General features: G+C 35.2%; 1 protein-coding gene across 2 annotated transcripts in view; it reads left to right on the forward strand.

The window, feature by feature from the left end:
- Positions 1–27,249, forward strand: part of GRID2 (glutamate ionotropic receptor delta type subunit 2) — a 1,394,934-nt gene that overhangs the window by 740,754 nt on the left and 626,931 nt on the right. For both annotated transcript variants that reach the window (XM_063108375.1, XM_063108376.1), the window contains one exon: positions 14,345–14,550. In XM_063108375.1, coding sequence (XP_062964445.1) covers positions 14,345–14,550 — 206 coding nt within the window. The remainder of the gene's footprint in view (positions 1–14,344; positions 14,551–27,249) is intronic.

The following is a 27,249-nucleotide window of genomic DNA, read 5'->3' on the forward strand; positions in this document are numbered from 1 at the left end:
AAAAGGATGGTATTTATGCCTCCTGGGATCAGTTCTATATACATATTCAGCGAGCCTGAAGGAATGCTATGAATAGGTATGGGGGAAGCCAAATGTGTGCTCAGTGAGTGAACATACATGGAATCATAAGGCACAAAGGTATGTTACTGTGCAGACTTCATAGACTGGCCTTGGATGGTTTTGATATAGCCATTCTTGTTAGGAGAAGAATGTCCATGGAGCCCGTTCTCTGTCTAATTGGAGCCATAGTGGGCCCTCAGGAATGAGAAGGGAGGCTGGTGCAGGCACAGGTGTCCCTGGGAAGACAGTGCGGAGATTGTCCAACTGTAGCTGATTGAGCCTTATCTTTCCAATGCTGTTTTTGCCTAGTTACTGGAAAGAAGGGTTTCATGACAATCAGTAATATAATTTTTTGTAAGCATGGGGATACATGTCTAACCTGTCATTCCACTATGGCTGTCTGACACTGTCTGATAATTTTAGGGTGTCTCCTTTGTTACCGAACTCAGGTCTGACTATCCACCCTCTTAAGAAGGAGAGAAAAATAACAAAAGAAAACCCCTCAGAAGTCAAATGGGTGGTGTTAGAAAAGTCAATGTATTCAGCTGAAGGAGATGGCAGGCTATCCAGTCTCAGAAATTTAGATTTACTGAGAGGTTTTTAAAGGAGGGGTTGAGGGAATGGAATGTGGGAGACGAAAAGCAGGAGAGAAGATGTGTTACGAGGGGTCCATGTCTATGGGTCAGGTTCAAAGTCTCACCAAGGCGTCCTCCGGTTTCTATTTTCACCTTCACTGTTATCTCAGGACCCTGCAAGATTTTGATTTGCACCAGTGCACTTGGCTGGTGCCCAAGGTCAGATTCCAGTCATTTGGCCTTGATCATTTCTCAAAACACTACAAGTCTCAAAGAAAGAACTAGCTTTGCATAGTACTAATTAACTTCTCGACCTTGTTTTCCTCCTTAGCAAGCAAGATAAGAAAATCAGATGGAAAAAATGAGTGGAAAGGAAAAAAAACTGTCCATTTTAAAATCCTCACACCTTTCCACAGGCAGGCAGTTTTAGGTCCCAGTACGGCTTCAGTTCTGCTCACTCCAACACTTTCGGCCACAGAGTCCATCTTTTCCTATCTGTTGGGCTATGTTTTAACATTATCATTGGAAGCACGGGAACAGGAGAGTCATTGGATCAAAACAGGTGACCCATATGTATCAGAAATAGCTGTTTCCTATACAATAACCATTCTCTCATTTTTCTTTGCTAACCGAATACCAAACTTACTTGAGAGCACAATATTCCCAATAAAAAAAGTGCATACCCGAGATTTCTTGCAGCTGATTCTAAAACTTAAATGGATTGTGTAAAGATCTTGTATAACCACAATAATCTCGGGGAAAAAAAAAGAGAAAAAAATGGATGAAATGCTTTATATGATTTCAAGGCTTATTTTGTATTGGCATACAAATTAACAAATAGATTAATGGAGCATAACCAGGGGTCCAGAAATTAACCCACATGTATACAGTCAATGTGTTATTGACAATATGCCAAGTCAATTCAGTAGGTGCTGAACCAATTGGGTATCTGTATGACAGGAAAACAAAAAGAACTTTCACTCTTATCTCCTACCATACACAAATATTAATTCAAAATTTATCATAGACCTAAACTAAAATCTAAAATTAGAAACCTTTTAGAAGAAAACATAAGAAATTATCTTTATGACTTTGGGGTATACAAAGATTTCTTAGGAATGAAAAAGAACTAATCAAAAAAAGCAAACAATTTAACTTGGATTTCATGAAAATTAAATTTTTCTTCTCATTAACAAGCAATATTGAGAAAAGAAATAAACAAATTACAATCTGAGGAATAAATTCCGGTACATATATCTGAAAAACATATACAAATGTATACAATATATTAAGGGCTCAGAGAATATATATTAACAAATTCCTACAAAGCTCAGTATGAGATCAAAAACACACTTAAACATATGCAAAAGACTGGTGCAGACAATTTACATAAGAAGATATATAAATGGCAAATAAACACGAGAAGTGAGCAACGTTATTAGTCCATTGGGAAATGCAGATTAAAACTACAATGAGATACCAGTCTAGGCCCACTAGATTAGCTGAAGGCAAAAGGACTGAGAATAGTACATGCAGACAAGGATGTGGTGCGGCACAACTGCAATTCTCTTACTTGCTGATCGGAATGCAAAACGTACAACCACTTTGGAAAGCTGTTTGGCGATTTGTTACAAAGTTAAAATCTACCTACCATATGACCCACCAATTCCACTCAGGAAAATCAGAATATATATTCACACAAATTCTAGCATAAGAATGCTCATAGAAGCATTATTCATTATATCCCAAACCAGAAACAACCCAAATTCCCATTGATTTGAGAATGGTTAAATGAATTTTGGTGTATCCACATAGTGGAATATTATTTAGCAATAGTTAATGAAATATGCAACAACATTATGTTGAGTGAAAGAAATCTGAAATAAAAAAAAAGTACATTCCCTATGATTCCATTTATATGAAGTCCAATAACATACAAAATTAATCTATGGTGATACAAACCAGAAAGTGGTTGCCATCTGTGTGTCTTAGGTGGATTGTCTGGAAAGAGACCTGAGATGAGTTTCAGTCATAATGGAAATATTCATTACTTTGTTTTTAGTGGTAGTAACAGTGGAATACAGTAAATACTCTTAGAACTCAACGTTTAAGATCTGCTTATTTTATTTTATGTAAATTGAACTTCAATAAAAATTACAAGATAGAGCAACCCATCAGATATTTGAAGACCAGAAAAGGTAAGGAAGAGGGAAAAAGTAGAAAATCAATTTGCACAACTATCAGAATTTTAAACTAAATGGCATAATTGAGTCATGATTATTTAGAGATTATGGAGTAATAGAAGGTCAGAATTTAATTTGGTGGACATTTAGAACCCCAAACTGGAAGCATATTAGAAGCACTAGAAGAGCTTTTTAATAATTGAAAGTCATGGGCCCCATCCCAGAACCCTGGAATCCAAATTTTTGCTAGGCAGGCCAGCAACATATAAACTTTTAGAACTCCCCCTGTGACTCTGATACAACCAGCTTTGTTCCTTGATGAAGCACCTGAAACAACAAATTTCAGCAGGTCTCTTCCTCTCCGTCTTGATTTTAACACTGTTGAAGGAGCTTATTTCACTGTTGGACATTGGACATTTCTAGTTGTCAGAAAGTTTTCTTTATATAAAACTGAAAATCCATATACTGGACAAAATGAGACATTTTCCGTAATAATATAAAATAAATAGTCTCTTTTGCTTAGCATCATTTATCAATAAGTAAAAAAATTACTATACCACCCTGAACGCACCTCAGTCATCAACTGCCTAAGCACCACAAGTAATTTACCATTTTCCACTTGATGTGGGCTTCAAGTATTCCACCTTTCTCAGTGTCTTTATCCCTGTCTATTCTTATTTTTGAATCTCTCTGCATAAGACCTGACACATTTACTGATCACATAGCATGCCACATGCTGTCTTGTCACCGTAGAGAAGTGACACCTTTAACCTCTCTTTAGCAAAATACAAAAATGCTGTGCCTTTCTGTGTTTTCTCATAGTTTCTGCTTTTTAAAAAATTTTATGCTATGTTTTTCTTGTGCATATATTGACTAACCTTCCAATTTTCCATCATCCTCGATTTGCTTAGCATGCTATTCATGCCTTCTACCAAATGCTTTCCAAGAGGAAGTGTGGTCAATTAGGTGGGTTTTATTATTGAAAGAAGCTCAGTAGTGCAGGCAGTCACTATCAGAGAGGTCTAAGCAAGGAATTAAGATGGATGTGTTTTCATGGGTAAACACCCACAGGGTCCTTGTTTATTGTGAATGCTAAAAGAATCACAACAATATCAGAAAGGAACTTTATTTGGGTTGTGCAAGCCAAGAGTGAGGCCAGTCTCATGACCTATACCAAGCAGGTGACAGTTACAATCTCTTAAGGGTCTAGCTACGAGAACTCATACATATTCAACAAGAGCTGGGTTATTGCTATACATATACAAGTTAGGATGAGTGCGCATGAGCAGTGTGGCATCATGTATGTTACATGCGACTTATGTTCTCTTGGGGGTGGAGATTTAAGCACTAAAATGAAGGGGGGTTGGCCTTGTATTATCCAAAGGTGAAATTAGGGAAGAGTTGAGACTCGGGGGCGAACTCCTTGATCTGGCCAAAAATGGTTAGGACTAGTTGAAATTTTGTCCTCAATTGTTACCAAAGGAAGCCTGCCTCTACCAATCAGAATTGTTGAATGAAAGGGAGGTTGAATGAAATCAGAATTGTTGAACGAAAAGAGTGGGGGTTAGTAGCTCCCAGATGTATCAGCCAATGGCTAAATTGCAGAATCGAGAAGTCTTGCACTGACATCATATAGAAAACAGAAAGTTATAGGAGGAGGTGGTCCATACAATAGGAAAAAAACCACATTGCTTTAATGGAAGAATTCTATTCTGAGAGTATTGATAAGAGAAAAGTTGGATTTCAGGGTGTGGAACTGGATAGAACTGCTTTACTAGAACGGTGCAATCAGTAATATTGATGTGCTCTTCATCAAATAAGCTACTCGGATTCTTTAATTTCCCTTGCCTGGAAATGATATTGGTTCCACAGCCTAATATTGGGATAGATATATCGGTAGATCTATTGGGATGGGTCCAGTGTAGAGACTGGATACAATGATAGGGAGCTAAGCAGTTTATTACGGTAATGACATAGAGACATGAACTCATTAAAAGTAGTTAGATACTCTTTAAGCACAGCCTCATCTCTACTTCAGTTCAAGTGTTGGCTTTACTCTCAAGCAAGACAGCAGGCACTGGTGACCTAGAGCATATTCTGACAGATTATTGTACTAAAGATCCTTTCTCTTCTTTTGTTCTTTTATCTACATATATATCATATATTACATATCATACATATAGATTTATATCCATATATCAAATCTCACACCCTGTTTGGGTCCTTTGCCAATCCACGAACCAAATAATTTAGTCAGGGATGTAGACAATTTTACATCACCAGACTGAGTTACATGATGAACTTCTGGTGGAAGAGTATAGGGTAGGCACATATAGACACATACGCTTCCTTTTTTGGTTGTAAGGAAATCTTGCTTGTAAGAAAATAATTACCAAAATTATAAATTTTCTTCATTATAATCAAATATTTTAAAATAACTTTTAAAACATACAATTCTTAAGTTTGGTTTGAATTTATTTGACTTTATTTATTTTGTTTAGTTAAAAATTATTTTATGGCCTTAGCCTTTTTGACATTTTTCTTATAGTTTCAGGACAATGTTTCATATTTTAAAACAAGAGTTTTGACCATATGTAAATCTCTACTATAATTTGTTAAACTATTTCTGAAAAAATCAGAGGCCTAAATGTGCATAATGTGTTGATAAACTACCTCAGCATGAAAATGACTAAAGCAAATATGTTGGGTAGAAGCAGATACTTTTTGACACTGATATGCACAAAAACAAAAAAGAATCGAACTTCAGGGATTAATAAATATGTTGTTTATGAGCTCCTCTGCATACCAAAAACATTGATTTAATGATCCCAAAGTGAGGGCCAGTATATAGTCAAGTGACCTTCAAATTTGATTGCCACATGGGAGGCCCTTTTGAAATGAACATTGGATGGCCATCCTTATGATTGCATTTCTAAGAATCACATTTATTCCATGTAGTCTTAATGTAGGTTTAATCAAGTCCCATGAAATGGACACATTCCTCTTAATTGATTGCAAATGTTTATGATTACCCTGAGAGTGTTTTCAAATGTCTGATGACTATAATATTACTGACTTTCTCTCTAGACAGTCTTAAAGCTGTTTATTACTCATTTGGCTACTTTCCAACTTTCAGTTCTCTCATTTACTTCAATGTGCATCAACAAGCATGTAATTATTCCAAGCATCTTATTGAACTATTTCTTTGCTTTAGTACATATTATGTCAAGTAGGTAAAAATTGTATATTTTACTACTTTGGGTTTGTTCATGAGTAAAATGTCCTTAACAATTATCACTTGATATTACTGTAAAGATGCCTCTCATACTGAAATACTATGATTTTATGTTCAAATCACAATTTCTATCAAATAGAGAATTTCAGTGATTGGCCATGTTTTGTTCCGTTTCTGTTGCTTGTAACAAAATACTTGAAAAAGGGTAATTCATAAATAAACAATATTTATTGCTTTCAGTTTCAGAGGCTGGGAAGTCCAAAGTCCAGAGAACACATCTGGTGAGGGCCTTGTTGGTGGTGACTCTACACAGCAACAAAGCATCTCACACGGTGGATGACAGAGCTAGAGAGAGGGCTAAGCTCCTCGCTTGCTTTCCTCATAAAGCCATCATAGCCACACCCATGGCCACCATTAAACCATCAATGGATTAATCCATTCACTAGGGAATGGTCCTCTCAATCTAATTACCTCTTCAAGGCCCCACCTTTCAATTACCTTAATAGGATTACGCACTCTCTTAACACTGTCACAGTGGGGTTTACATTTCTAATACATGAATTTTTGGAGGACACAATTCAATTCACTGCTGCTGGACTGTATCACTCAGAATCTGACACAATATATTATTATCAATGTTTTCAAATATAAAGTAAAAATATACCACAAATGCAAAAAAAAATATTCAACAAATGACTCCAATTCTTTTTGAAGTAAGGATTCTTTTAAACAAAATTTTAAAAATTGCTCAATGGGTAAAAGCCTTATTTTCTTAGGAAGGAAGCTATTTATAAACTATGCTTTGCTATTCAAATGTTGAGAAATCCCATTCAGCTCAATGATGTATCTCATGTATCCAGAAGTGTGACATATTCCTTTTTTATCTAAAAAAAAAAAAAAAAAGTGACAAGGTTCTAAACTAATTTTAAGGCTTGGCATTGTCATAATTTCAGAAACACCAATATTAGCTGAATGCAGTGCTGAAGTCTTCCTCCTCCAACTGAGATCAAAATGATCATGTAATGATTAGATCTGCCACAAAGGAGGAAGAGATGAGTAGAGGGAAAAAAAATTAGACACAGAAACTTAGTGACAGATCTCTTTCCTTATTGGATTCGATATTTTAAAGGCAATATTTGAACACAATGATCATAGTGATAACTACTATTTTGAAAGATTCCAGAGAATGCCACTAAATTTAGTTAAATTGCATTGTAACTTGGCAAAATGAGTAGTATTGCAAGATTCCTCTGTCTATAATAGGGTCTTTGCTGTCATCAGGTGGTGAAGATAATATACTCCATGAGGGCAGGGGTTTTTCATTTTGTTCAACAATCTCTTTCATTCTCTCACCGTGCTTGGCACATAGTAAGCCAAGACTTGATTCAGAAAGTGATTTATTTGAGCCAACCACCGGTATGGAATGAATAATAGGGTGTCATCTTTCTGGTTTAAAGTCTTTTGGGGGTCAGTCTTGAAATATGTTTATACATTAAATTCTAATATTGTCTGGGATTTTTCTACCCTAATCTACTTGAATATAAACCATTTTTAGTAAAAATTAAAATTAATCTTACCTTAGAGATCATAATAAAGTCATTATTTTACACAATTTAATAAAATGAATCATTAAGATTCAACTAGACACTCCCTCTTGGAGGGTTGTTGTGAGAAGCTGGCCTAAGTAGGTAACACAATCAAAATATCAGAGAAATTGATGGATGCTAGAATGTCAAGTTCTGAGGTTGTTACATAGATCAACCTTTAGTTCTTATGAAGATTTTCTTCCGTTTTCTGTTTTTCTATACAAAAAGATAGCAGCACGAAATTAAGAACAAATGGGACTTTTGATTAGGGATAATCAAGTCTTGATAATGAAAATGTGCATTGCATTGAAATTGGCAGTTTATAAACTGCTTTAATATTTCATACACCCTATTTCCTTTTATCTGAACAACCCAATAATTAGGGAAATAATTCTTTTTTGCATAGATAAGTTATGGACAGTTGCTACTTCCCATATGCTTCCATTCCTTTGTTACATTGCTTTTATTGGCATTATCACATTAAAATATAATTTCCTATTTAAATTCTCATTACCTCCACTTAACTAGAAGCACCTCAAGGACAGGACCTGTACCTTCATTTTCATCATCAAACTGCCAGGTTTGGTTTTAAAAAAAGTATTAGTGAGGACCTTCTCTCTTGCAAGTGACAGAAGTTCACTTCAAACTAGATTTTCTTTTCTTTTTTTGATTCATTCATGTTGTTGGCATGTCTAGGGAACAGCTGGCTTGCCTGGCTCACTTTACTTACTTTTTCAGTAGACATGCTGGCTCCTGCAATCCCAAAACTACATCATTCAACTTGTAATAGAAAAGAAAAGACGCTTTCTTTTACATTATCCAGCTGGGACACATGACAATTTGGAAATAAAACAGAGAGGGCTGGGCACATGTGAAGCACAGTGCTGGGTCCAGGTTCATTTCTTAAGTAAAAAGTCCATCTTCCTATTTGAATAAAGGAGTAGAAATACAGGGAAGATAAAAACAAAAGACATCAACTATGAAATTGTTTCCAAGTTAATAGGGTTATGCAGGTAGCAACATAAGGATCCAAACCTGGTTTTTTGACATCAAATGCAGTATGTTTCCCCCTAACTAAAAGGAAAAGATGTTTTATAAAGGGAAGATGGAAATATTGACTAGAAATGATTTATCAGGCCTTTGCACATCAAATTACTGTGAAAATCAAAACAATAACTCTCTGGCTGCATAAATGTAAGGAAAATTTCCAGATGGACTCTGACTTGTGCCACCCAAATCCCCCTTCAAAACTGAAGAACTTATTCCCCCAACTACTGGAAATGCTGGCAGCTATTCCCCTAGCCAAGGGCAGTTCCTAAGGAGGGTAGTCAACTGTCAGCCAAAGTCTATGCCGGGCTGTAAATTCCCTCCTGCCGCAAGCCCTAACTTGGGCATTTCTGAAAGCCACCCCATTTCAGAGCTCCCTGCAGAGCTCCAATGAGATGCATCATAGCCCCGGGCCTCCTTGACTGGTGGGCATTTTTCTTTCTCCCTTCCCTTCTCACGCAAGTGTTATTCCTGAGAGAAGTCCCCAAGAAGCTTCCCGTTCTCCAGCCTCCATCTCAGTCTGCTTCCCTGAGAACCCAGCCTTCTATAGCTTAGTAAGTTTTTGTTGGCCATGAAGACAACTAAAGTTTGATTAAATAGTAACTCAAAACAGTTAAAGGTTATGGGGAAAGGTATTTATATGTTATGTTTCTTAATATTTTTATTTAAAATGTTCCTCTGTTTTAACAAAAAGTCTTACTACTAGCTAACATGTGAATATCTGTATCTTAACTTCTTATACTCGTAGAGTTTGGTTAGCTAAAAAAAAAAAAAAAAAAAAAGTCATTAAGAGCAGTGACAATATATTTTTCTGGGTTCTCCAATAACTGCCCATAAAAGAAGCAAGCAGATTAGACTAAGAGACTATAATCTAGGTGGAGTGCAGAATGTTCTGGCTATATACATCTACTGGGGGAGAGAGAGGATCCATAATCTTCATGATTTTCTCAATGGAGTCTGTGACACAACAAAAGTTAAGAAATTGGAGCACTGGTTCCCAATATGTTCTCTTGAGAATCCTAGGGTGAGAAAATCCCTAGGCTTTGTCTTGAGAGTTGCTGATTCCATAGGAATGGGTTTGAGCTCAGAAATCTTAATTTTCAGCAAGTTTTCTACATGATTCCAAAAAAATAAAAATCAGTTGACTACAATCTAAAAAATACCAACCTAAGGATTATAGTTCTATATTATTTTCTATTGCTAGTGTAACAAATTATCAAAATTTAGAGGCTTAATCCACACAAGTTATTTTACTGTTCCGTAGGTCAGAAATCTGAAATAGTATCTTAATGGGCTAAAATCAAAGTGTCAGCATGGTTGTGTTCTTTTCTAGTGGCTCTGGTGGACAATCCATTCCCTTGCCACCTTCACCTTCTGGAGGTCATCCAGCTTTCTTCACTCACAATCCCTTTCCTCATCTTCAAAGTCAGCAACATTGCTTCTCGCTGAAGGTTCCGAAAGTCTCAACCCATTCTTCAGGAGTCAGATCTCATTTTGATTCTCTTCTTCTTTCTCCCTCTTCCAATTTCAGGAACTGTGTGATTATACTGGACTCAACCAAATAATATGGGATAATCTCCCTATTTAAGGTCAGCTGATTAACAACCTTCATTCCATCTGTAGCTTTATTTTGCCTTTGGTATGCAACCTGGCATATTCTTAGATCACAGAGATTAGGATGTGGGCATTTTGGGGAGACCGTTTTCTGCCTACCACAAGTGTAGAGTTAGGGCTGGGTCTGGAGCTCACAGACCTCTCAAACCCATTGTCCAGACTGGGTCACAAGCCCTTCACAAGCAGGTCTATGAGCTAGGTAACCGGGAAAAAGTCCTTGGAGCCTTGATTGAAGAAAGAGTAGTCTTTATTTCTGCACACACACATCTAGGAGCTAGGCAGTCCAAAGAGAAACTCAGAAACTCAACTGCTACCAGCAAAGTCCAAAGAAAAACTGAGTAGCTGCTAGCAAAGTAAACATGCTCTCTTTTTAGATGCAAGCTCTGCCAGTCAGCAGTTCAGGGCCGCTACTCCACAAAACTCTAAGAACACAAGAATAGCAACAAAACTAAAAAGATACATTGCACTAACTCCATGTGCACTAACTCCACCCCCTCACACACAATTTGTTTACAAAGAATGTGCTGCACCACACCCAACCAGACCTGAGGTGAGGGGGCCTGATTAAACTATTCTATTTTCCCAACAACAAGTTTCCTTATAGTGTCTAGGAAAAAACATGAATTTCCCTTCTAATCTTATGTTTAGTAACTACTTATGTTTAATAACTTCTACCACTTGCTGCTGTTGTTGCTGGTCAGTAGAATTAATAATCACTGGGAGCTACTAAAACTACTATTTAGCTTTCTGTTATCAATAAAGAGCATCGAGTTATGCCCACAGGCCTGGAAGCTCCATGAGGTCAAGCACCATGTCATCTTTATGTCTGTTTCCCATGGAACATAGCTCATTGTCTGCCAACTAATCACCATACAGATAATATATCTAAATGAATGTGATAGTTGATTATGTTGGTGTTTCAATTAACAAAATCAAACACCCATTCTCTCTTTTAATGACTCTTTTACAAGGAGCAGCTAATAGCATGATTCAGATTCTTCTTTCATCGAGCTTAGTAATTGCCACATATCATGGTTTGTTTCATTCCTGCATTCCAAGAATCTACCTTGTACTCTATGCTTGCTATTTTGGGTAGCTAGCATCAGTAAATTTTAGGCAATCTGGCTTATTGGTGGGGTAGGGGTGGTCTCTTAAAGTTATGTAATATTATTAACAATAGTAGGAACTACTGTTCAAAATCCAGACCACCCTGGATTTTGTGTACACACAAATATTTCTTCATTTACAGGTAGGGAAAATGTTCAAACCAATTTGAAAATATGTATGTAGGAAGTGACAACCAGAATTCCAGAGTTAGGAAGCAGAAAGTTAATAGTGATCTTTTATCATGTCACTTTTCTGACAAAATAACAATATATTTCTTCTGATCAAAAAAAAAAAAATCCATGCTGTTCTAAGTCAAGGAGAATTAATTTACAAGCCCAATTTGAATCATACACTCTAACAAGTCACTTCTAGACTTAAACTGCTTTTAATTCTGCACACACAGCCAGTCATCCACTTAAGGCAGATCTTCTACTTAAAACTTTCAACAGATTAAAACTACATTTAGAATAAAGTCGAAACTGTCTCTGCACCTCACAAAGGTCTGCATCATCTGACCCTTTCTCTCCATCTAGCTTCACTAAACTAAGCCCTGCCTCTGGCTAGCTAGGCTGCAACCACACTGGAATTTTTTAGGTTCTTCAAACACAAGCTCTTCACTGCCTCGGGGCATTTTCTGAGCTGTTGTCTTCTCTCCCCATCTCTTTGCCTGGGTAATGTCTTCTTCTCATCCTTAAGATCACAGTTTAAATATTTGTTTTCCAGGGGAAACTTTCGCCAATACTCTGTGTAAAACAGATCTTCCTCCTACCTTACAGTTACCTACCAGAGCACCCTTATTGTTTCCTTCCACACACTCAGCGTGGTGTGTATTTATCAGTTTGTTTACTTGTCGATTGTGCGTCTCAATGTGAGTATAGGTATCCACTGTTGCACTCCTAACACACGGCATTGTATCGAGTATTCATAAGTATTTTTTCTTGAAACAAACATTTTCTCAAAGTTGAGATATGAAATTTCACTGGTATCTTATTTTTTGCGATTTCATAGAAAACAAGTGTAGAGCCTTATTGTCTAATCATGTTTTGTTTTCAGAGCATCTTGGATCTATTTCAATGTATTTCTTTTTATTTTGTTTGTCTTGTATTTAGATCCACATTTAAGTAATTCAGATAAAATAATGACAACTTACAATTCAAAATCAAAAATTTGCTCTGACATGAATTCTAATGACATATTGTTTCTGGGGTGGGACCCAGGCTTTTGTATTTTGTGTAAGTTTCCCAAGTGATTCGGATTCACACCAAAGTTAGTGAACATCTGCTTAGTGTGTACATAGTCCTGTTATTATACTTCCACTTGTGTCTACCAAGTCCCCTCAGATTTAACCCTGTGTTTAACCTGTGCTTCAGTGTCTTACACCCTTATATACTTTCTGATTTGGATATTTAATGAATACATAAAATCTTCATTATTCCAGCTCTTGCATCTCTTGCTCTGCTCCAGCTGAGGCTTTTGTTCTTTTAACCTGCTTTGATGGTAACATTCTGGGTTTATAATACAATTAGGAATAAGAAATATAAGTAGAATTTACACAAGATATCTATTCTGAAGATTTTAAGAGCCATCGGATAACTGAAAATATAATATTTATGGTAATTGTTTTAAAATAAAAGCAATCAGAAGAAGAAAGCAAAGTTTTTTGTTGTTGTTGTTGTTGTTTTAACAGGTAATTTGTAATCTTGCAAATATAAACTTTTGTTATGAGTAAATGCCAGTTTCCAAATTTGTGGCTAATTGTTTTCACGTTCTATGGGCTTATTATTTTGTGTTTACTTGGTAATGTATTGAAAAATACATGAATTAATTATTGCCCCAGAGAGGCAAATTTACATGCATGCAATCACATGCAATTAAGGATTTTTCATAAAAAGTTCCTTACAATCTCATTTATTTCTTATCTTTCTCTAATATTTTGCCTTTAAACATTTTATGCCTTGTATATATAATTAAAATATAGCTTATGATATAGTAAAAGCTAATCTAGTATATTAAGATTATGTTGTGCCAGGTACACCTTCTAATCATGCTTATCATTTCAGATAACTTTTTCTATAAAGAATCAATGTGGTGCTAAGAAGAAATGTTTGCAACATTTCAGACAATTAATGTTAATTAAATATGCATCAAAGTACAAATTTTAAATACTTTAGACTATTTTTTACTTTCCTTATTTAAATGTGAAATGGGCACTGAATTTTAAGTTGATAACCTTTCAGAACATTGCTTATTTTAGAATGGGCATGTGACTATTTTGCTGATAATGATACATTCAAAAACACTGCTTAAGATTTTCTAAAATGCTGAAATATATTTTGAAAATTTGTATTTTACAAACATATTACATTCTCCATACTTCTGAACAGAAAACTGTCTCCTACCAGGTTTTTCATATTTGAGCTAAAGACGTGGTTCTCTTAATACAGGCAAAAATGTAGCTATTTTATTTGTGATCTAAGTAACATGAGACCTTTCGAAGATGATTTCTTGCAATTCTCTTTCTACTTAACTTGTGAATGTCAAGTTTAGTGATACTGTTGCTTATTTTAAGAAATGTCGGTAAACTTGATTCAGATTCATCTGCCCTCAATGATATTTATATTTTACTTGAAGTTAATATCAGTCATTAATATTGAGGAAAACAGGGAATGGACTTTCCTTCTTCTCATGTTTTACTTTAGGATAGTAAAGCTCCTCCCCAACTGCCTCCCACAACTCTGTTCCAACATTTCCAGTGTTGAAATAATTTAGGAATCCGTCAACTCTAAATTTCATAATTGAGAGTTTCATCAGCTACTCAGTTAGTAATTTTAGACAGCCTATAATAGTGTACAATAAACTATTCTGATGTAAGTGAAAAAGCTTTTGTCTCCCTTCTGTGCTATAATTCACATATTGATGGGCTTTTGATGTTCCTAGATATCCGTGGAATACAGGAGTTTTTGGACAAAGTATCTCAGCAGGGGATGGATGTTGCACTTCAGAAGGTAGAAAACAACATCAATAAAATGATCACCACTCTCTTTGATACCATGAGAATAGAGGAATTGAATCGCTATCGAGACACTCTTAGGCGAGCCATCCTTGTTATGAATCCTGCCACAGCCAAATCCTTCATTACTGAGGTAAGCAAAAATTGTCATGGGGTAGGGGTTGGGTGTAAAACTTAAATGCTTTGCAATGATCTCCACAGAGGAGGTGAAAATGAAGAGCACTGTGAGGGAATTAACTACACAACTCTCATTAACACTAATGGAGATCGCACAGTGAATTCCTTGCTCATCTCATTTACCCCATACTGTCCAGTTAATTGCTGAGTATGTTCGCATTTATATGTATTTAGGCACATAGCCAGGAAAATTGTAAGAAGTCTTATGGGGGGTTAAAAGTGCTGTTGACCTGAATGAATCGAGCAAGTTCAAGAATAAATTCACAAGTGCATAACTGTCTAACTAATCCTTAATTTTTTTTTCAAGTTAAAATTTTACTTCTGAGAGAAGATTTACCTGAATCAGGCCATTATTGCCTAAACATGGTTACTTTTGCAAAAACGTATAGCAGATTTACTTCTGCTCTTTGAACTCTGTACCAAGACAAATAATTAAAACTGTCTGAAATTCTACAGTGATGACCACTGTACATTTTATGAAGCTGCATCCTCAAATTTTTAATCATAACTGTTCATTTGACTTAAAACTTTGAAACTTTGTAAAAATGCAATTAAGACTGTCTAGTGTGATTGATATTATACTTCTGTTTTCTGAAATGCGTGCTATTGCCTTGCAAAGGCTTACTGTCAAGACATTTTCACCTTACTTCAAGTTTTAAATTTCATAAAGTGATAGAACTTTCACATGGGTTTTATTGTTAGTGTTTTTAATTTGGGTGACTTTATTTGATTGATACCTTTTTCCTCATTGCACCTTTATGCTTCCTTTAGCTCCTGAAGTATCACTGTAAAGCCTGTAAATTAGGAATGTGTTAGAAGTTCTTTGACAGTCTATAATATAATTGGATCAATGAACTTGAAGCAGAATATAAATCAATAAGAAGAGTAAAACTTGTGAAAACTGTCAATAATACCTATTTTTTATGTTAATAGAGAACTTTGTTATGCAGTTTAAGGACAAATATAAAACCCCTACTTTTTGAGTTTAGCAAATGACATAGGATCTCATTGAACCACTAGATTTTTCCTTAAGAGAGAGAATATTTCCAATTCTACAGGAGTTGGTTCTTTCCTTCAAGAAATACAAAATCTTTTAGAACATTGGAAACACATTACACAGAGACATATAATATAAATTGGAATGCTAAAATTGCTATAGATGAGGCTGAAGTATCTGTGGTTGTTTCTGGCTAGGAGATCAGAGAAGGCTTCATTGAGAGGACCTATCTGAACTGGACTTTGTATCATGGGTAGAAATTCATAAGAGAGAAATGCTATATAACAGACATTAATATAAATCCATCTCAGCCACTTTCTGGTCATGTGTGTGGGCAAATTGCTTAACATTTCTGAGCCTCCATTTCATAATCAGTGAAATGGAAATAATACTACTGATTTCAACATATTAAGAGTATAATACAGATTAATGAAATATACTGTAATATGCCTTAAAAAGGGGAGGCTTGGTACCTAGTAGGTGCTCAAGAAATGGTAACTTCTAAATCAGTTTTTTCTAGCATCTATCTGACACATAGCAGATGCTGAAAAACGGCTTGCTAAAGTGAAAATAGCAAAAAGACGAGCAAACACAAAGGCCTTGGCTGTATGCTCAGAGTAGATAAAAAACAGCATACATGAAGAGAGCTGTGGCACACACCGTGTGGAACATGGCTGTATACCAGATGGCAAAGGCCCTTGAGAGCCAGGGTAACAATTCATGTATCTCTAGTAAGCAGGTAGAAGTTATGGGCTAAGAAAGAGGGAGACCTGACAGGGCTTTTGCTACAGAGAGCCCATTGGTGGGGAGCCTTAGGAAGTAATGTGCTCTGTTTACAACAGAGAAGACGAAAGTCTATATGGGTCTGTTGGTTATGGAACACAAGATCACAGGAGTGAGTCACTCAGGGGCAGATTGTTGGAGTTCATCTGGCCAGGAGATGGAGAATGAGAGAAGTTTGAGGTTTTTAAACTGGGTCCTAGAAGATCATGGTGGTGTATTTATTTGCTAGAGCTGCCATAACAAAATATCACCAGTTGGGTCGCTTAGACAACAGAAACTTATTGTCTCACGGTTCTGGAGGCCAAAAGTCCAAGGTTAAGATACAAGACAGGGTTGGTTTCTTCTGAGGGCTGTGAGGGAAGGCGCTGTTTCAGGCCTCTCTCTTTGGCTTCTAGATGGCTGTCTTCTCTATGTCTCTTCCCATTGTCTTCCCTCTCTGAGGTCTGTGTATCCACGTTTCCCTTTTCTGTAAGTACATCAGTCACTTTGGATTAGAGCTCACTCTAATGAGCTCATCCTAAATTATCTTTGCAAAGACCTTATCTCCAAATAAGGTCATATTCTAAGGTACGGGGTGTTAAGACATCAACATATGAAAGAAGGGAGACTATACAAGCCCATAACAGATGTCCTTAATTGTTATGAGCAAGTAAGGCAGAGGAGTAGGTTTGAGAGTTCAATTTGGAACATGTGAAATTTGAGCTAGCAATGGACTATTCGGGTAGTCATAACTATGTTTTTGCACTTTTATATTACTATCTTCTTACTATTACTTACTACCTTCTTTTCTAATGTCATTATAACCAGTGAACTCATTCAATCCTCATAAATAAACCTTTGAGCTGGTATTGTCATTATCCTTGTCTTACAGGTAAGGAAACTGAAGCACACAGAGTTTAAGTAAGTTGTCAAGATGAGACAACTAGTAAGAAAGAGTTAGATCTGGGATTTATTCCAAGCAATCATTCTCCACAGTGTGTGTACTTAACCGTGGTTCCCAGAAAGGGTGGTTGTAAGTTCAGAACTGGAGTCTGGGAGAAAGTCAGTATCAGAGATGCAGGGGGGTTTTTTTTGTCTGTTTTTTCAATTAGTTTAATAAACATGGATTTGCTATGTAGTTTATCCTAGATACTGTGCTAGGCACTATCGATACAATGATGATAAGAGTTCACTTCCTCTCTTCAAGTACACAGTCTGGTACTGGGGAAGGAGATAGAAAGAGTTATAGGGTGCATGTAATGGCAGAACACACACATCCACCCCGAGCTGCAGAGCCATCTGTAGTAAGGGAAAACGACTCTGCCTCTGGCTGCAGGGGCAAAGTGTGTAACGGCGGAAGTGTCAAGGAAGGAGCTTATCATAGATGATGTCCTGAAGGAGGTGCTTTTTGAGTTGAGCATTAAAGGACATGTGGAATTGGATCAGATAGAGAAAGGAGGGAAGAGCTTTCTAAGCAGCAGGAAGACAGTGAACAAAAAGCACAGAGACAGACAGAGGATGAAGCAAGATTGCAAAGGTCTGGGAAAGAATGAATAGAGATGGGTATGTTGACTACTCTGTTGAGAAGTTTGGTAATGAAACTAAAAATAAATTATGGATAAAACTTTTTAAAACGTTTGTGATGGATGCAAGAAACAGGAAAATCTGTTTTGTATTTAGGATAGAAAAAGCTGAGCCTTTTTACACAGATCTTGGGAAAGCAACCAGTGAAAAGGGGAAGACCGTAGAATGGAGAAGGAATATCATATCGGTGAGATGAGATGCCAGAGTGTTACTTATGAAGCTCCCCCAGGGAAGGGCTACCCTCGACCAGTAACCTGACATTGCTGTTTCAAAGATAAATGAAGTTAGTTCACACTTCGTTAAAGGAATTTGATTTGACCAGTCTTGTGTTCCTGATAACCAATTTCAACACACGTGACCTTGACATGTATTCTCTCCTTGGCTTTCCTACTCGTGAATGAACTTTGATACTTGTAATAATCTACTGCCTCCACCTCTGTTCCCAACCACATAAAATCTATGTTTGTGATTTTTCCTGAGATACTTCTCTGCCTTCTCCTACTCAGGCACCATTTTTTTTTTTTTTTTTTTTTTTTTTTTTGGTAACTTGTCTTTTACAGTTGTTAATTGTATGTCTCCAAACTGTGGAGAAATTTATTCCACAGTGGTCTCCAGCAGTGATGCAGGAATTACAGAAGGCGTGTGAACACCCCCACCCATCCTCAGTGGGGTATACTGTTCTGTGATGTGCACGGTGCTTTCTGTTTCTCAGTTAACTGTTCTCAGACACTTACCAGCTTGCTTCTGCTGTCCCATGGGTTCTTAGGAGTATTTCCTCCACTTAGGGAATAGGCTGACCCTGATAGTGATAGAAGCATTTCATTCAAAAGGCAGGAAGTACTGAATTCAAAAGAATGCACAAAAGTTCTGCAGACACAAAGAGGGAATAGTTTCTGAGTGACCTAGAGGATCACTCAGTCTAGTGAAGGAGGCAGGCATATAAATAAAAGATAAAATGTGAAGGGAAAATGCTGTAATAGTGCCGGGTAAATGGTGCTCGAAACTCCCATAGGTGAACTGACTAACTCTGCAGAGAGGTTGGCTGGGGTCAGGACAAATTTCACACATAAGTTGCTTCACCAGAATCTCGAAAAATGTATAAGAATTTGTCAGTCAGACAACAACCGGCTCTTTCTACTTCTTTCTACCTCTAGTTATTTTCAGAAGGAATTACATTATAATTTTTAAAATTTAATTTTTATTTACTTTTAGAATACTCTGTGTATTCATATGGTTCAAAATTTAGAAGGCTTAAAAGGATAACCTGCCACTGTTTTCTCATCAGACACCTGATTTCCTTTTCATGAGGCAAATAATGTGTCTTGTGTGGCATCCAGGTGTACACACATATACGTACACAAATACACACATACACACATTTTGTTTTCTTACACAAATAGTGATATACTAGGTATAAATTCTGCGCTTGGATGTATTTACTTAGTGACACTAAGGAGATTATTCATTGAGATAGGTGAAATATTACTCATAATTTTTAATGGTGATACAATATTCCATTGATAGGTTAAGTCACTCTTAACTCTTTAATTTTTTTCTATTATTACTTACTCGATAGATACTGGTTTATTTAGTATTTTGTCTCCTACCTATTTACTTTCCAATATGATAAATGAAGGTTTAGTCCATATACTTCACCCACATTCACACCTCCTCTCAATAGTTATAACACAATTTTAAACAATTTTAAATAGTATAGCTACATAGTTATTCCCACACCGTCTACTGTAGACAGTAGTCTCCATAAAGATTCTTTCACTATTCTTTCACTCTTCTACTTCCAGACTTCCATGATCCACAGCTCTACTTTTATATTGAATGTAGTGGAAGCATATATTTTCTGTTCTCTAACCGTAAATAAATCTTTTGTACCTAAGCTAAAAGCTGATTCAATAACATGAAAATCTGTAAATGTGCTTATATTTTTATCACTGTGAATATTTTTTGCAGCATGACAAAGTATTAAAATATGATTGTTTTGAATTTTTTCTCACTTGGTTTTAGTTTTTTCATTTAAGTTATTACTGTTCTTACTTTTTTCTTTATTGTATCTTTGTTGGCTACTTAAATTCTGAATTCTTGACATTAATAGCAAAACAAAATCCCTGTTAACTGACTGGAGCCTTCCCTCTGAGAGCCCTTTCTTTCCTGCTCTATTTCTAGCACTTCTTTCAGATTAGATAAATTTTTCAGTGAGTTAGATTCACAAATTTCTGGATCCCATATCTTATAGTTTCTTAGTTTTCTGCTTTTCTGGGTAATATTTCAACTAACTTCTTAATAAACAGTGTATGGAAGGTAGAATTTCTCTTTCTTCCACTTACGAAAATATGTTTATTCTAACTTCATCCTTGATGAATAATTTGGCTAATTATAAATTCCTAGATTAAAAATCATTTACTTCAGAACATTGACAGCATTAATTCATCATACGCTGGCACCCAATCATTTAGACTGAGCAGATGGGAATACAGTCATTTTACTAAAGGTAATGCTAGATTTTGCATGTGTGTTTATGTGTTGTCTTTACTCTAGGTTAAGGCCAGCATTAGTTGCCCCAATTCACCCCAGAAAGTCAATCTACTTCTTTAGAATCTACACCTTTTTTTTGTTTTTTGTTTCTTTTGCTTATGGATAAATGTCAGCTTTCAGGAACATTTTGCAAATGATAGTGTGTGAGAAGGCCCTGTGAGCATCAACATACATTTTTTTTATTATTATTGAATGATAATTGATTATACATATTTTGGGGATTCGATGTTGACATATGATGATCAACTTAATATTACTAGTACATATATATGTATACGTGTGTATATATATAGTTACAAATTGTACTTATTCTTTATGCCCCTTGTCCAATCTCTCCCTATCCCTCTCTCCCTTCCCCTTTCCACCACTGATAACCCTAGATTTCTTCTCTCCCTCTGAAAGAGTAATGGTTACTCTGTTAATTTGTTGCCTAGATGATCTGTCCAATGCTGAGAGGTGTTCAACATACATTTAAGTACAATCACTCTTTCTTATTGGCTGATTCTGTATTTGCAAATTTGCTGACTCACTTAAAATTTATGTGTAACTCCAAAATCAATACTCGGAGTGCTTTCATGGTCACTTACTCACAGAGCCGCAAAACTTCGCGTTGTTAGATAGCCTAAATTCCCAGTTAAGGTAAAACAAAGCTGCTCTCTGCATTCTTCTTTCAGCTCTTATACTATAAACGAGTTTTCTTTGATGCCTATTTAGTGCTCTTTTATAATTTTTTGTGCTTTTTGTTGATAATTCATCATTTAAAATGCTTCCCAAACACAGTGCAATCTAGTGTTCCTAAGCACAAGAAAGCTGTGATGTGCTTTACAGAGAAAACACCTGTGTTAGATGAGCTGTGTTCAGGTGAGAGTTACAGTGCTGTTGGCCATGAGTTCCATATTAATGAGTCAACTATGCATACATTTAATAAAGTATCTTTTCTATTTTTTTCAAGTGGTCTTAGAAGTATGTTTATTTGGTTGAATAAACTATGACAATAACAAAGCTATGTTCTTAAATGCAAAAGTTCTTAGTTTAGGTAATTCTATCAATGGTTTTAAACACAGAAATTATAATATCATTTAGCAAACATTTAAAATCTAAAATTTCACAGTTTTTTTAAAAATGAATTTCTAATCATAATGGAGAACTAATGTACACAGCTTTATCATTGAACTTTAGTTTTGCTACACCTAGATTAAGTCTTCTTAACCTCAGTGCGATTGGAATTTGGGGCCAGTAATCCTTTGTTGTGGGAACCTGTCCTGTGCATTGTAAGATGTTTAGTAGCATCCATGGTCTGTATCCACCAGATTCCAGTGGCACCAGCTGTAACAACCAAAATGTCTCTAGATATTGTCAAATGTCCTCTGGGAGGCAAAACTGCCCATGCTTGAAAAGCACTGATCTAGATAGTACCATTTTCAAAAACATTTTATTTTGGAATAATTTTATTTATTTATTTATTGAAAAAAATTTTAATTGAAATTTTAAAATTAATTTTTTAATTGGAATGTATTGATTGTACATATTAGTGGGGTACAGAGTTGAATATCAATACATGTATACAATGTGTGATGATCAAATCAGGATAATTAGCATACTCATCGTAACAAATTAAGTGCCTTTAAAAAGAAATACATAAAACTAGATGCTAACAGGGGACCAAACCCTGTATTTCCCCTAGGTAGTTCAGTGTTTATTAATTTAGTCTTCACAGGGATTTTATAGAACTTAACGGCTGCAAATCACAAAAATCAACTATATTCCATGTTTTTTGGCTCCCCGCCTCATTCCTACTGTCTGTTTGGCCTGGCATTTCCAAATATCAGGACTTCTATGTCTCTATGCTCAGCTGTTGCCCCTTAACATGATATCTAATCATCAGATACCACTGTTTCTTCTGATTTTTGTTTTTCAGTAATTCATTTAAAAACACTTTTCTGATGGCCTCTTTCTCTTTTTTGCTCATGGTTGTTGATTTACCTGTTTATTCAATCCCTCACATTTTAATGAAATTTTGTGAGTGATCCCCTTTAACCTTCTCAAGTTGGAAGTTCCAGATGTTCTTTCAGATTTTTAGAGATTAAAACTAAACAAACATAAGGGACTTTCAAAAAGCAATTGTTATAGTTTTTAAGAAGTAATGTTAAATCATGACATTTTAGGTTTAGAAAGTACTGCATATAGTATTCTGTCTAATTCCAAACTTGTAGTTGCAAATATTAAAGTCCTTTCTAGATCTAATAAATGTGGTCCTTTAACTTCCTCCAGCAATGTTTAACATTTCTGCAGTTAGTGCTGATAGTAGACGGTAGGGGACACCCAGAGTTTGAAACTGATAAAGTTGTCAGTGGGTCAAAGTATTACATGATTGTTAGATCCTAAGAGAAGTATTTGCAGAAATGATTTACTATAGGTTATATGATGGATAGAAAAGGAAACGAAGCTAAAAAGAAACTGATGGATTGGGAAATTAGGAAAGAGAGAAATGAAAGGCTATGATGAGGGCGGAGAGACAGTAAAGTTCAGTAAGCACCTAAGAGAGGGAAAAGTGAAGTAGAGAAATTCTTCTCAAAGACGGGAATATCTTCACTGCTTCCTGTACTTTATAAGTTGGCATGGAGAGTTGTTGAAATATTCAAGGGAACTATTAACGTAAAAGTCAAAAGATTGAGTTTTAAAAAAGAAATTGCTCACTTAGCATTGTCATTTAATTGCAAGGGGGAAAAGTAGGCACATCAATTCTGTTTGCATCATTCTTTTTTCTGTCCCTGGAGCAGTTATGTGGCATTGAGTTAATTATGCTCCTTTTGAAGTCTTAGAAATTTAATACACTGAATTTCTACAGTTAGTGTTCCACCTCTCATTCAAGACTTTCAAAGTTCTAAGAAAAATATTGCAGTTATGTGCAGCTGAGTAAACCAACCTGCTGTGATATTGGCAGAAAATTGTTATCACAATGTACCTGTAAGTGTCCTAGAAAGGAATATGGTGAAACAGGAGTGCTCACATGGTTTGACTTATAAATGGATTGGAATGATATTATGAAAAAAAAATTTTTTATGAATAATGTTGCATTGGTCACTGTGTAAGTTATACCCTTTCCAGAAATACAAAAATCTTATATAAATTAGATAAATTAGAATGATTTGTCCATAGTTTTTAGTTTTTAGATTTGATAAGATACATCAGTTCTTTGAAAATAGGCAGTTCTATTATTTATATGACAATAAATATCATTTCCAATTTACATTTTGTCTTTAAATTTTCAGAAAGGAGCCCTGCTGTTATATGAAATCCTTTTATTGCATAGTAAGAAAAGACTGTTATCTCTTATTCCTTAAACATACTTTGTGAAATAGTTTTCATTCTATTGAACTATATCCCAGGTTCATTAAAAAAGAACTTTGATTCTGTCAATCAACAAAAAGGCAAATTTACTTACTTCAAATACATAAGCAGCTTCCCAGAAATAAGCCTTTGGGAAGGTTTAGAAAACCGTGAAGGTAGTGCGTCTCAAGGGATATAGTAAGGTTCCCAGTCATTAGAAGGGTACCCTGAGTATTCATATTACTGTGATAGTTATTTAATACTTACTTAAAATAACACATTTTTTTTCTGAAAAGGAATTATTTGGAGATGTCATGCATTGTACAGATTTTAAGATGAAGCTATTATGATATTTTTAAAAGGAATATATGACAGTATTTTTTCCCAAATGGATCCATGATTCCTCTAACAATACTGTGCTCATAGATGACGGCTATGCACTTCAACAAAATATACATGAAGAATATATAGTACATATACAGGCATTATAGGTTTACAGTGCAACAAATTTCCATGTAGCCATCATCCAGCTCAAGACACAGAACATAACAAGCACTCCTAAATTCCTCTCCCATGCACCCCCTAGTTCTGATCTCCCTCAGAGGTATCCTAGTTGTGATTGATTTTAAACTGTATGTAAATAGAATCACACAATAAATACTGTTTTGCCTGCTTTCTTTTGCCCAGCATTGTATCTGTGAGACTCATCCATGTTAAAGTACATAGGAAAAATTAATTCATTTTGATTGTTTCAAATTATCTTATTGCATAAATATGCCACTTTTATTGTATAATATGCTATTTTATTGTATAAATATGTATAACTTTTGTTGATGATGTTTTTCTCATTTTTCTCATTACAGATAGTGGTTCTCTGTACATCTCTTTGTGTGTACGTATTTTTAGTGGGGATATACCTAGGAATGGAATTGCTAGTTCAGAAAACATACATAAGGCATTTTATATATTAATGCTAGCTATACTGCCAGTTTTTCAAGTCTTTGTACCAATTTGACTCTTACTAGTAGCAGCTGAAAGCGTTCCAATTTTCCATTTTCTCACCAATTGGTTATTTTCTGTCTTCGTTTTATTTATGCTGATGGGTGTGCATTTGATTCAGATTTTCTTTTTAATTTACATTTTCCTGATGGATTTTTTCTTATATATTTATTGGCATTTTGGATATTTTCTTTTATGGAATACTGTTCAAGTTATAATTTTTTCTCATAATTTTTAAGAGTTTTATATATATAACGGCTAAACATCCATTGTCAGATGAACATATTTTAAACACCTTCTCCCATTATGTTTGTCTTTTCTCTCTGTAAAGAGTGAATTTTGATGAATAGAAGTTATTTGTAATGTAGTCCAGGTTATTAATTTTTTTCTTTATAGTTAGTACTTTTGGTCTTTTTTTAAAAAAAAAAAAAAAAAGCTTTCTACTCCAAGATCATGAAGACATACTCCAGTGTTTTTTCTAAAAACTTTTTTATCATTTATATTTAAATCTGAAGTTCATCTGAAATTGATTGTTTCACACGATGGGAAGTGGAAGTAAAGATACATTTTATTTTTCCATATGGTGGCCACCATTCATTTCAACACAGGACTGGTATGCCTAAATGGAAAGAATATTAGAAGTTTCCATCACCAGTGAATAACTGGGAGTTAGTGTATTTGAAATATAGACCTATTATTCCTGTACTGCATCCTGAGCCCATGTCATATACATTGTTTTCTCTAAGATGAAGCTCATGACTTTAGTAGAAAATAAAAGGCTATATTGGCTAAATTGATTATTTCATTGGAATAAGAGTCTTCCTATGATTCCATGATCACAAAAGGTAACGATGCTTGATTCTATAATAAAAGCTGTAACTCTTGTCAAGAGCCGTATAGTCATGGCTCATCAAGTAGCAGCCAGTGGCCGCCCAAAAAATCAACTGCTCCATAAGGATGTGGTTTTCAATTGCATGGAATTCTAATTTTAAATTTTAATTTAAAATCCTTTTTTTTTTTTGGATTATAAAACAAAAAAACCTCTAACAGGGACTGATTCATTTCTGGCTTAATTTACATTTTCTTATATCACAATTATAATTATTATTTCACTGCTCTAAAATCCTAGTTTTTTACTTTAGCTCAGTAAGCTTATATTGAAAGGCAGCTCTGTGTATTGAAACCCACAACTTTGGATTTTTTCTTTTTAATGAAAAAGTCCAAAATATATTTTACTTTCCATTTGAACAAAATCATGAATGACAGGTCATGCTTCTGTTAATGAGGCCTGAAGCGGCATCAAGTTTTGCTTTTCTCATTCCAGCTCTGTTTAACTCTCAGAAATTTCCCCTGAACATGGAAACTAAGCAAATAACAGGGTTCTGTTGAGTTCAAACTTACAAATAAGACAGATCCAATACACCACTCTCCTGTGACCACTGACTTGGGAGACTGATGTTGGTGGACAGTTTGCTACTAACTTCTTCAAATAGTCTATTGATTATTTAACAACTTTTGCCTTTGCAGCATCTACTTTGGTAGTTTTTCCTTTATATTAGGTCCTTAAATAGGTTCAACATTTTCATTTCATTCTATTTATTGAAACAAAAAAGAAAGTATCTGAACATTTTACTGTTCTTTTAAATATAAAATTGCAGTTACTTCAACCTTTGAGACAAGGAAATTGCATTTCTTCTCTAATCCATTCATTTATTCATTCATTCATTCATTCAAACAATATGTTTAAAGCTATTCTGTGTGAATTAGTGTGGGAAGTGCTATAGGAATACAATAATGAAAAGTGATATGATTCTACACCCGAAGAGATATTGACCAGTAAAGAAAATGTTATAAACATAAAATGTGTAAAATAATAAGACCATAAGAAAGGAAACAGTTAAGTTACTTCCCTCAACTCCCAAAGGGAATTGAGAATAAAGAAGACAAAATTGCTATCTAAAACCTAATCAAATAAAGTCTACAGACAATGTATGAGATTACCAGTATATAGATTACCCATATTTACTTGCTAATTTTAAGTTTATTTGTTACAGTGTAACTGAGAAGTCTTGACTGTTTCAAAAAATTCATACCATAACTTGCTGTAGTCTGATCAAAGCAAGTGTAGAATGTGAATGAATCCAAGAGTGATTAAAATTGTTATTTCATTTTCCCTCCATGAAGTTATACAGACAAATCAAAAACAAAATAGTTAAAATGGACCTAATGATAAATTTGGAGATTGGAATTTGGCAGTGTTTGTCTATTACTACTTAGAGAAGATGCTAGCCTAAAAGGCAAAGACATGCCAACATATAAAGATATTCTCTGTAGTACGTCAAGCACAATTCATCAGGATTTACTGTGGACTGAGTGAAATAATTTTCAAATTATGCACCTCCTTGTGTTCTGCTCCCACTCTGAATATCACCT

This window comes from Cynocephalus volans, chromosome 9 (genome assembly GCF_027409185.1).
Source record: "Cynocephalus volans isolate mCynVol1 chromosome 9, mCynVol1.pri, whole genome shotgun sequence".
Lineage (NCBI taxonomy): Eukaryota > Metazoa > Chordata > Mammalia > Dermoptera > Cynocephalidae > Cynocephalus > Cynocephalus volans.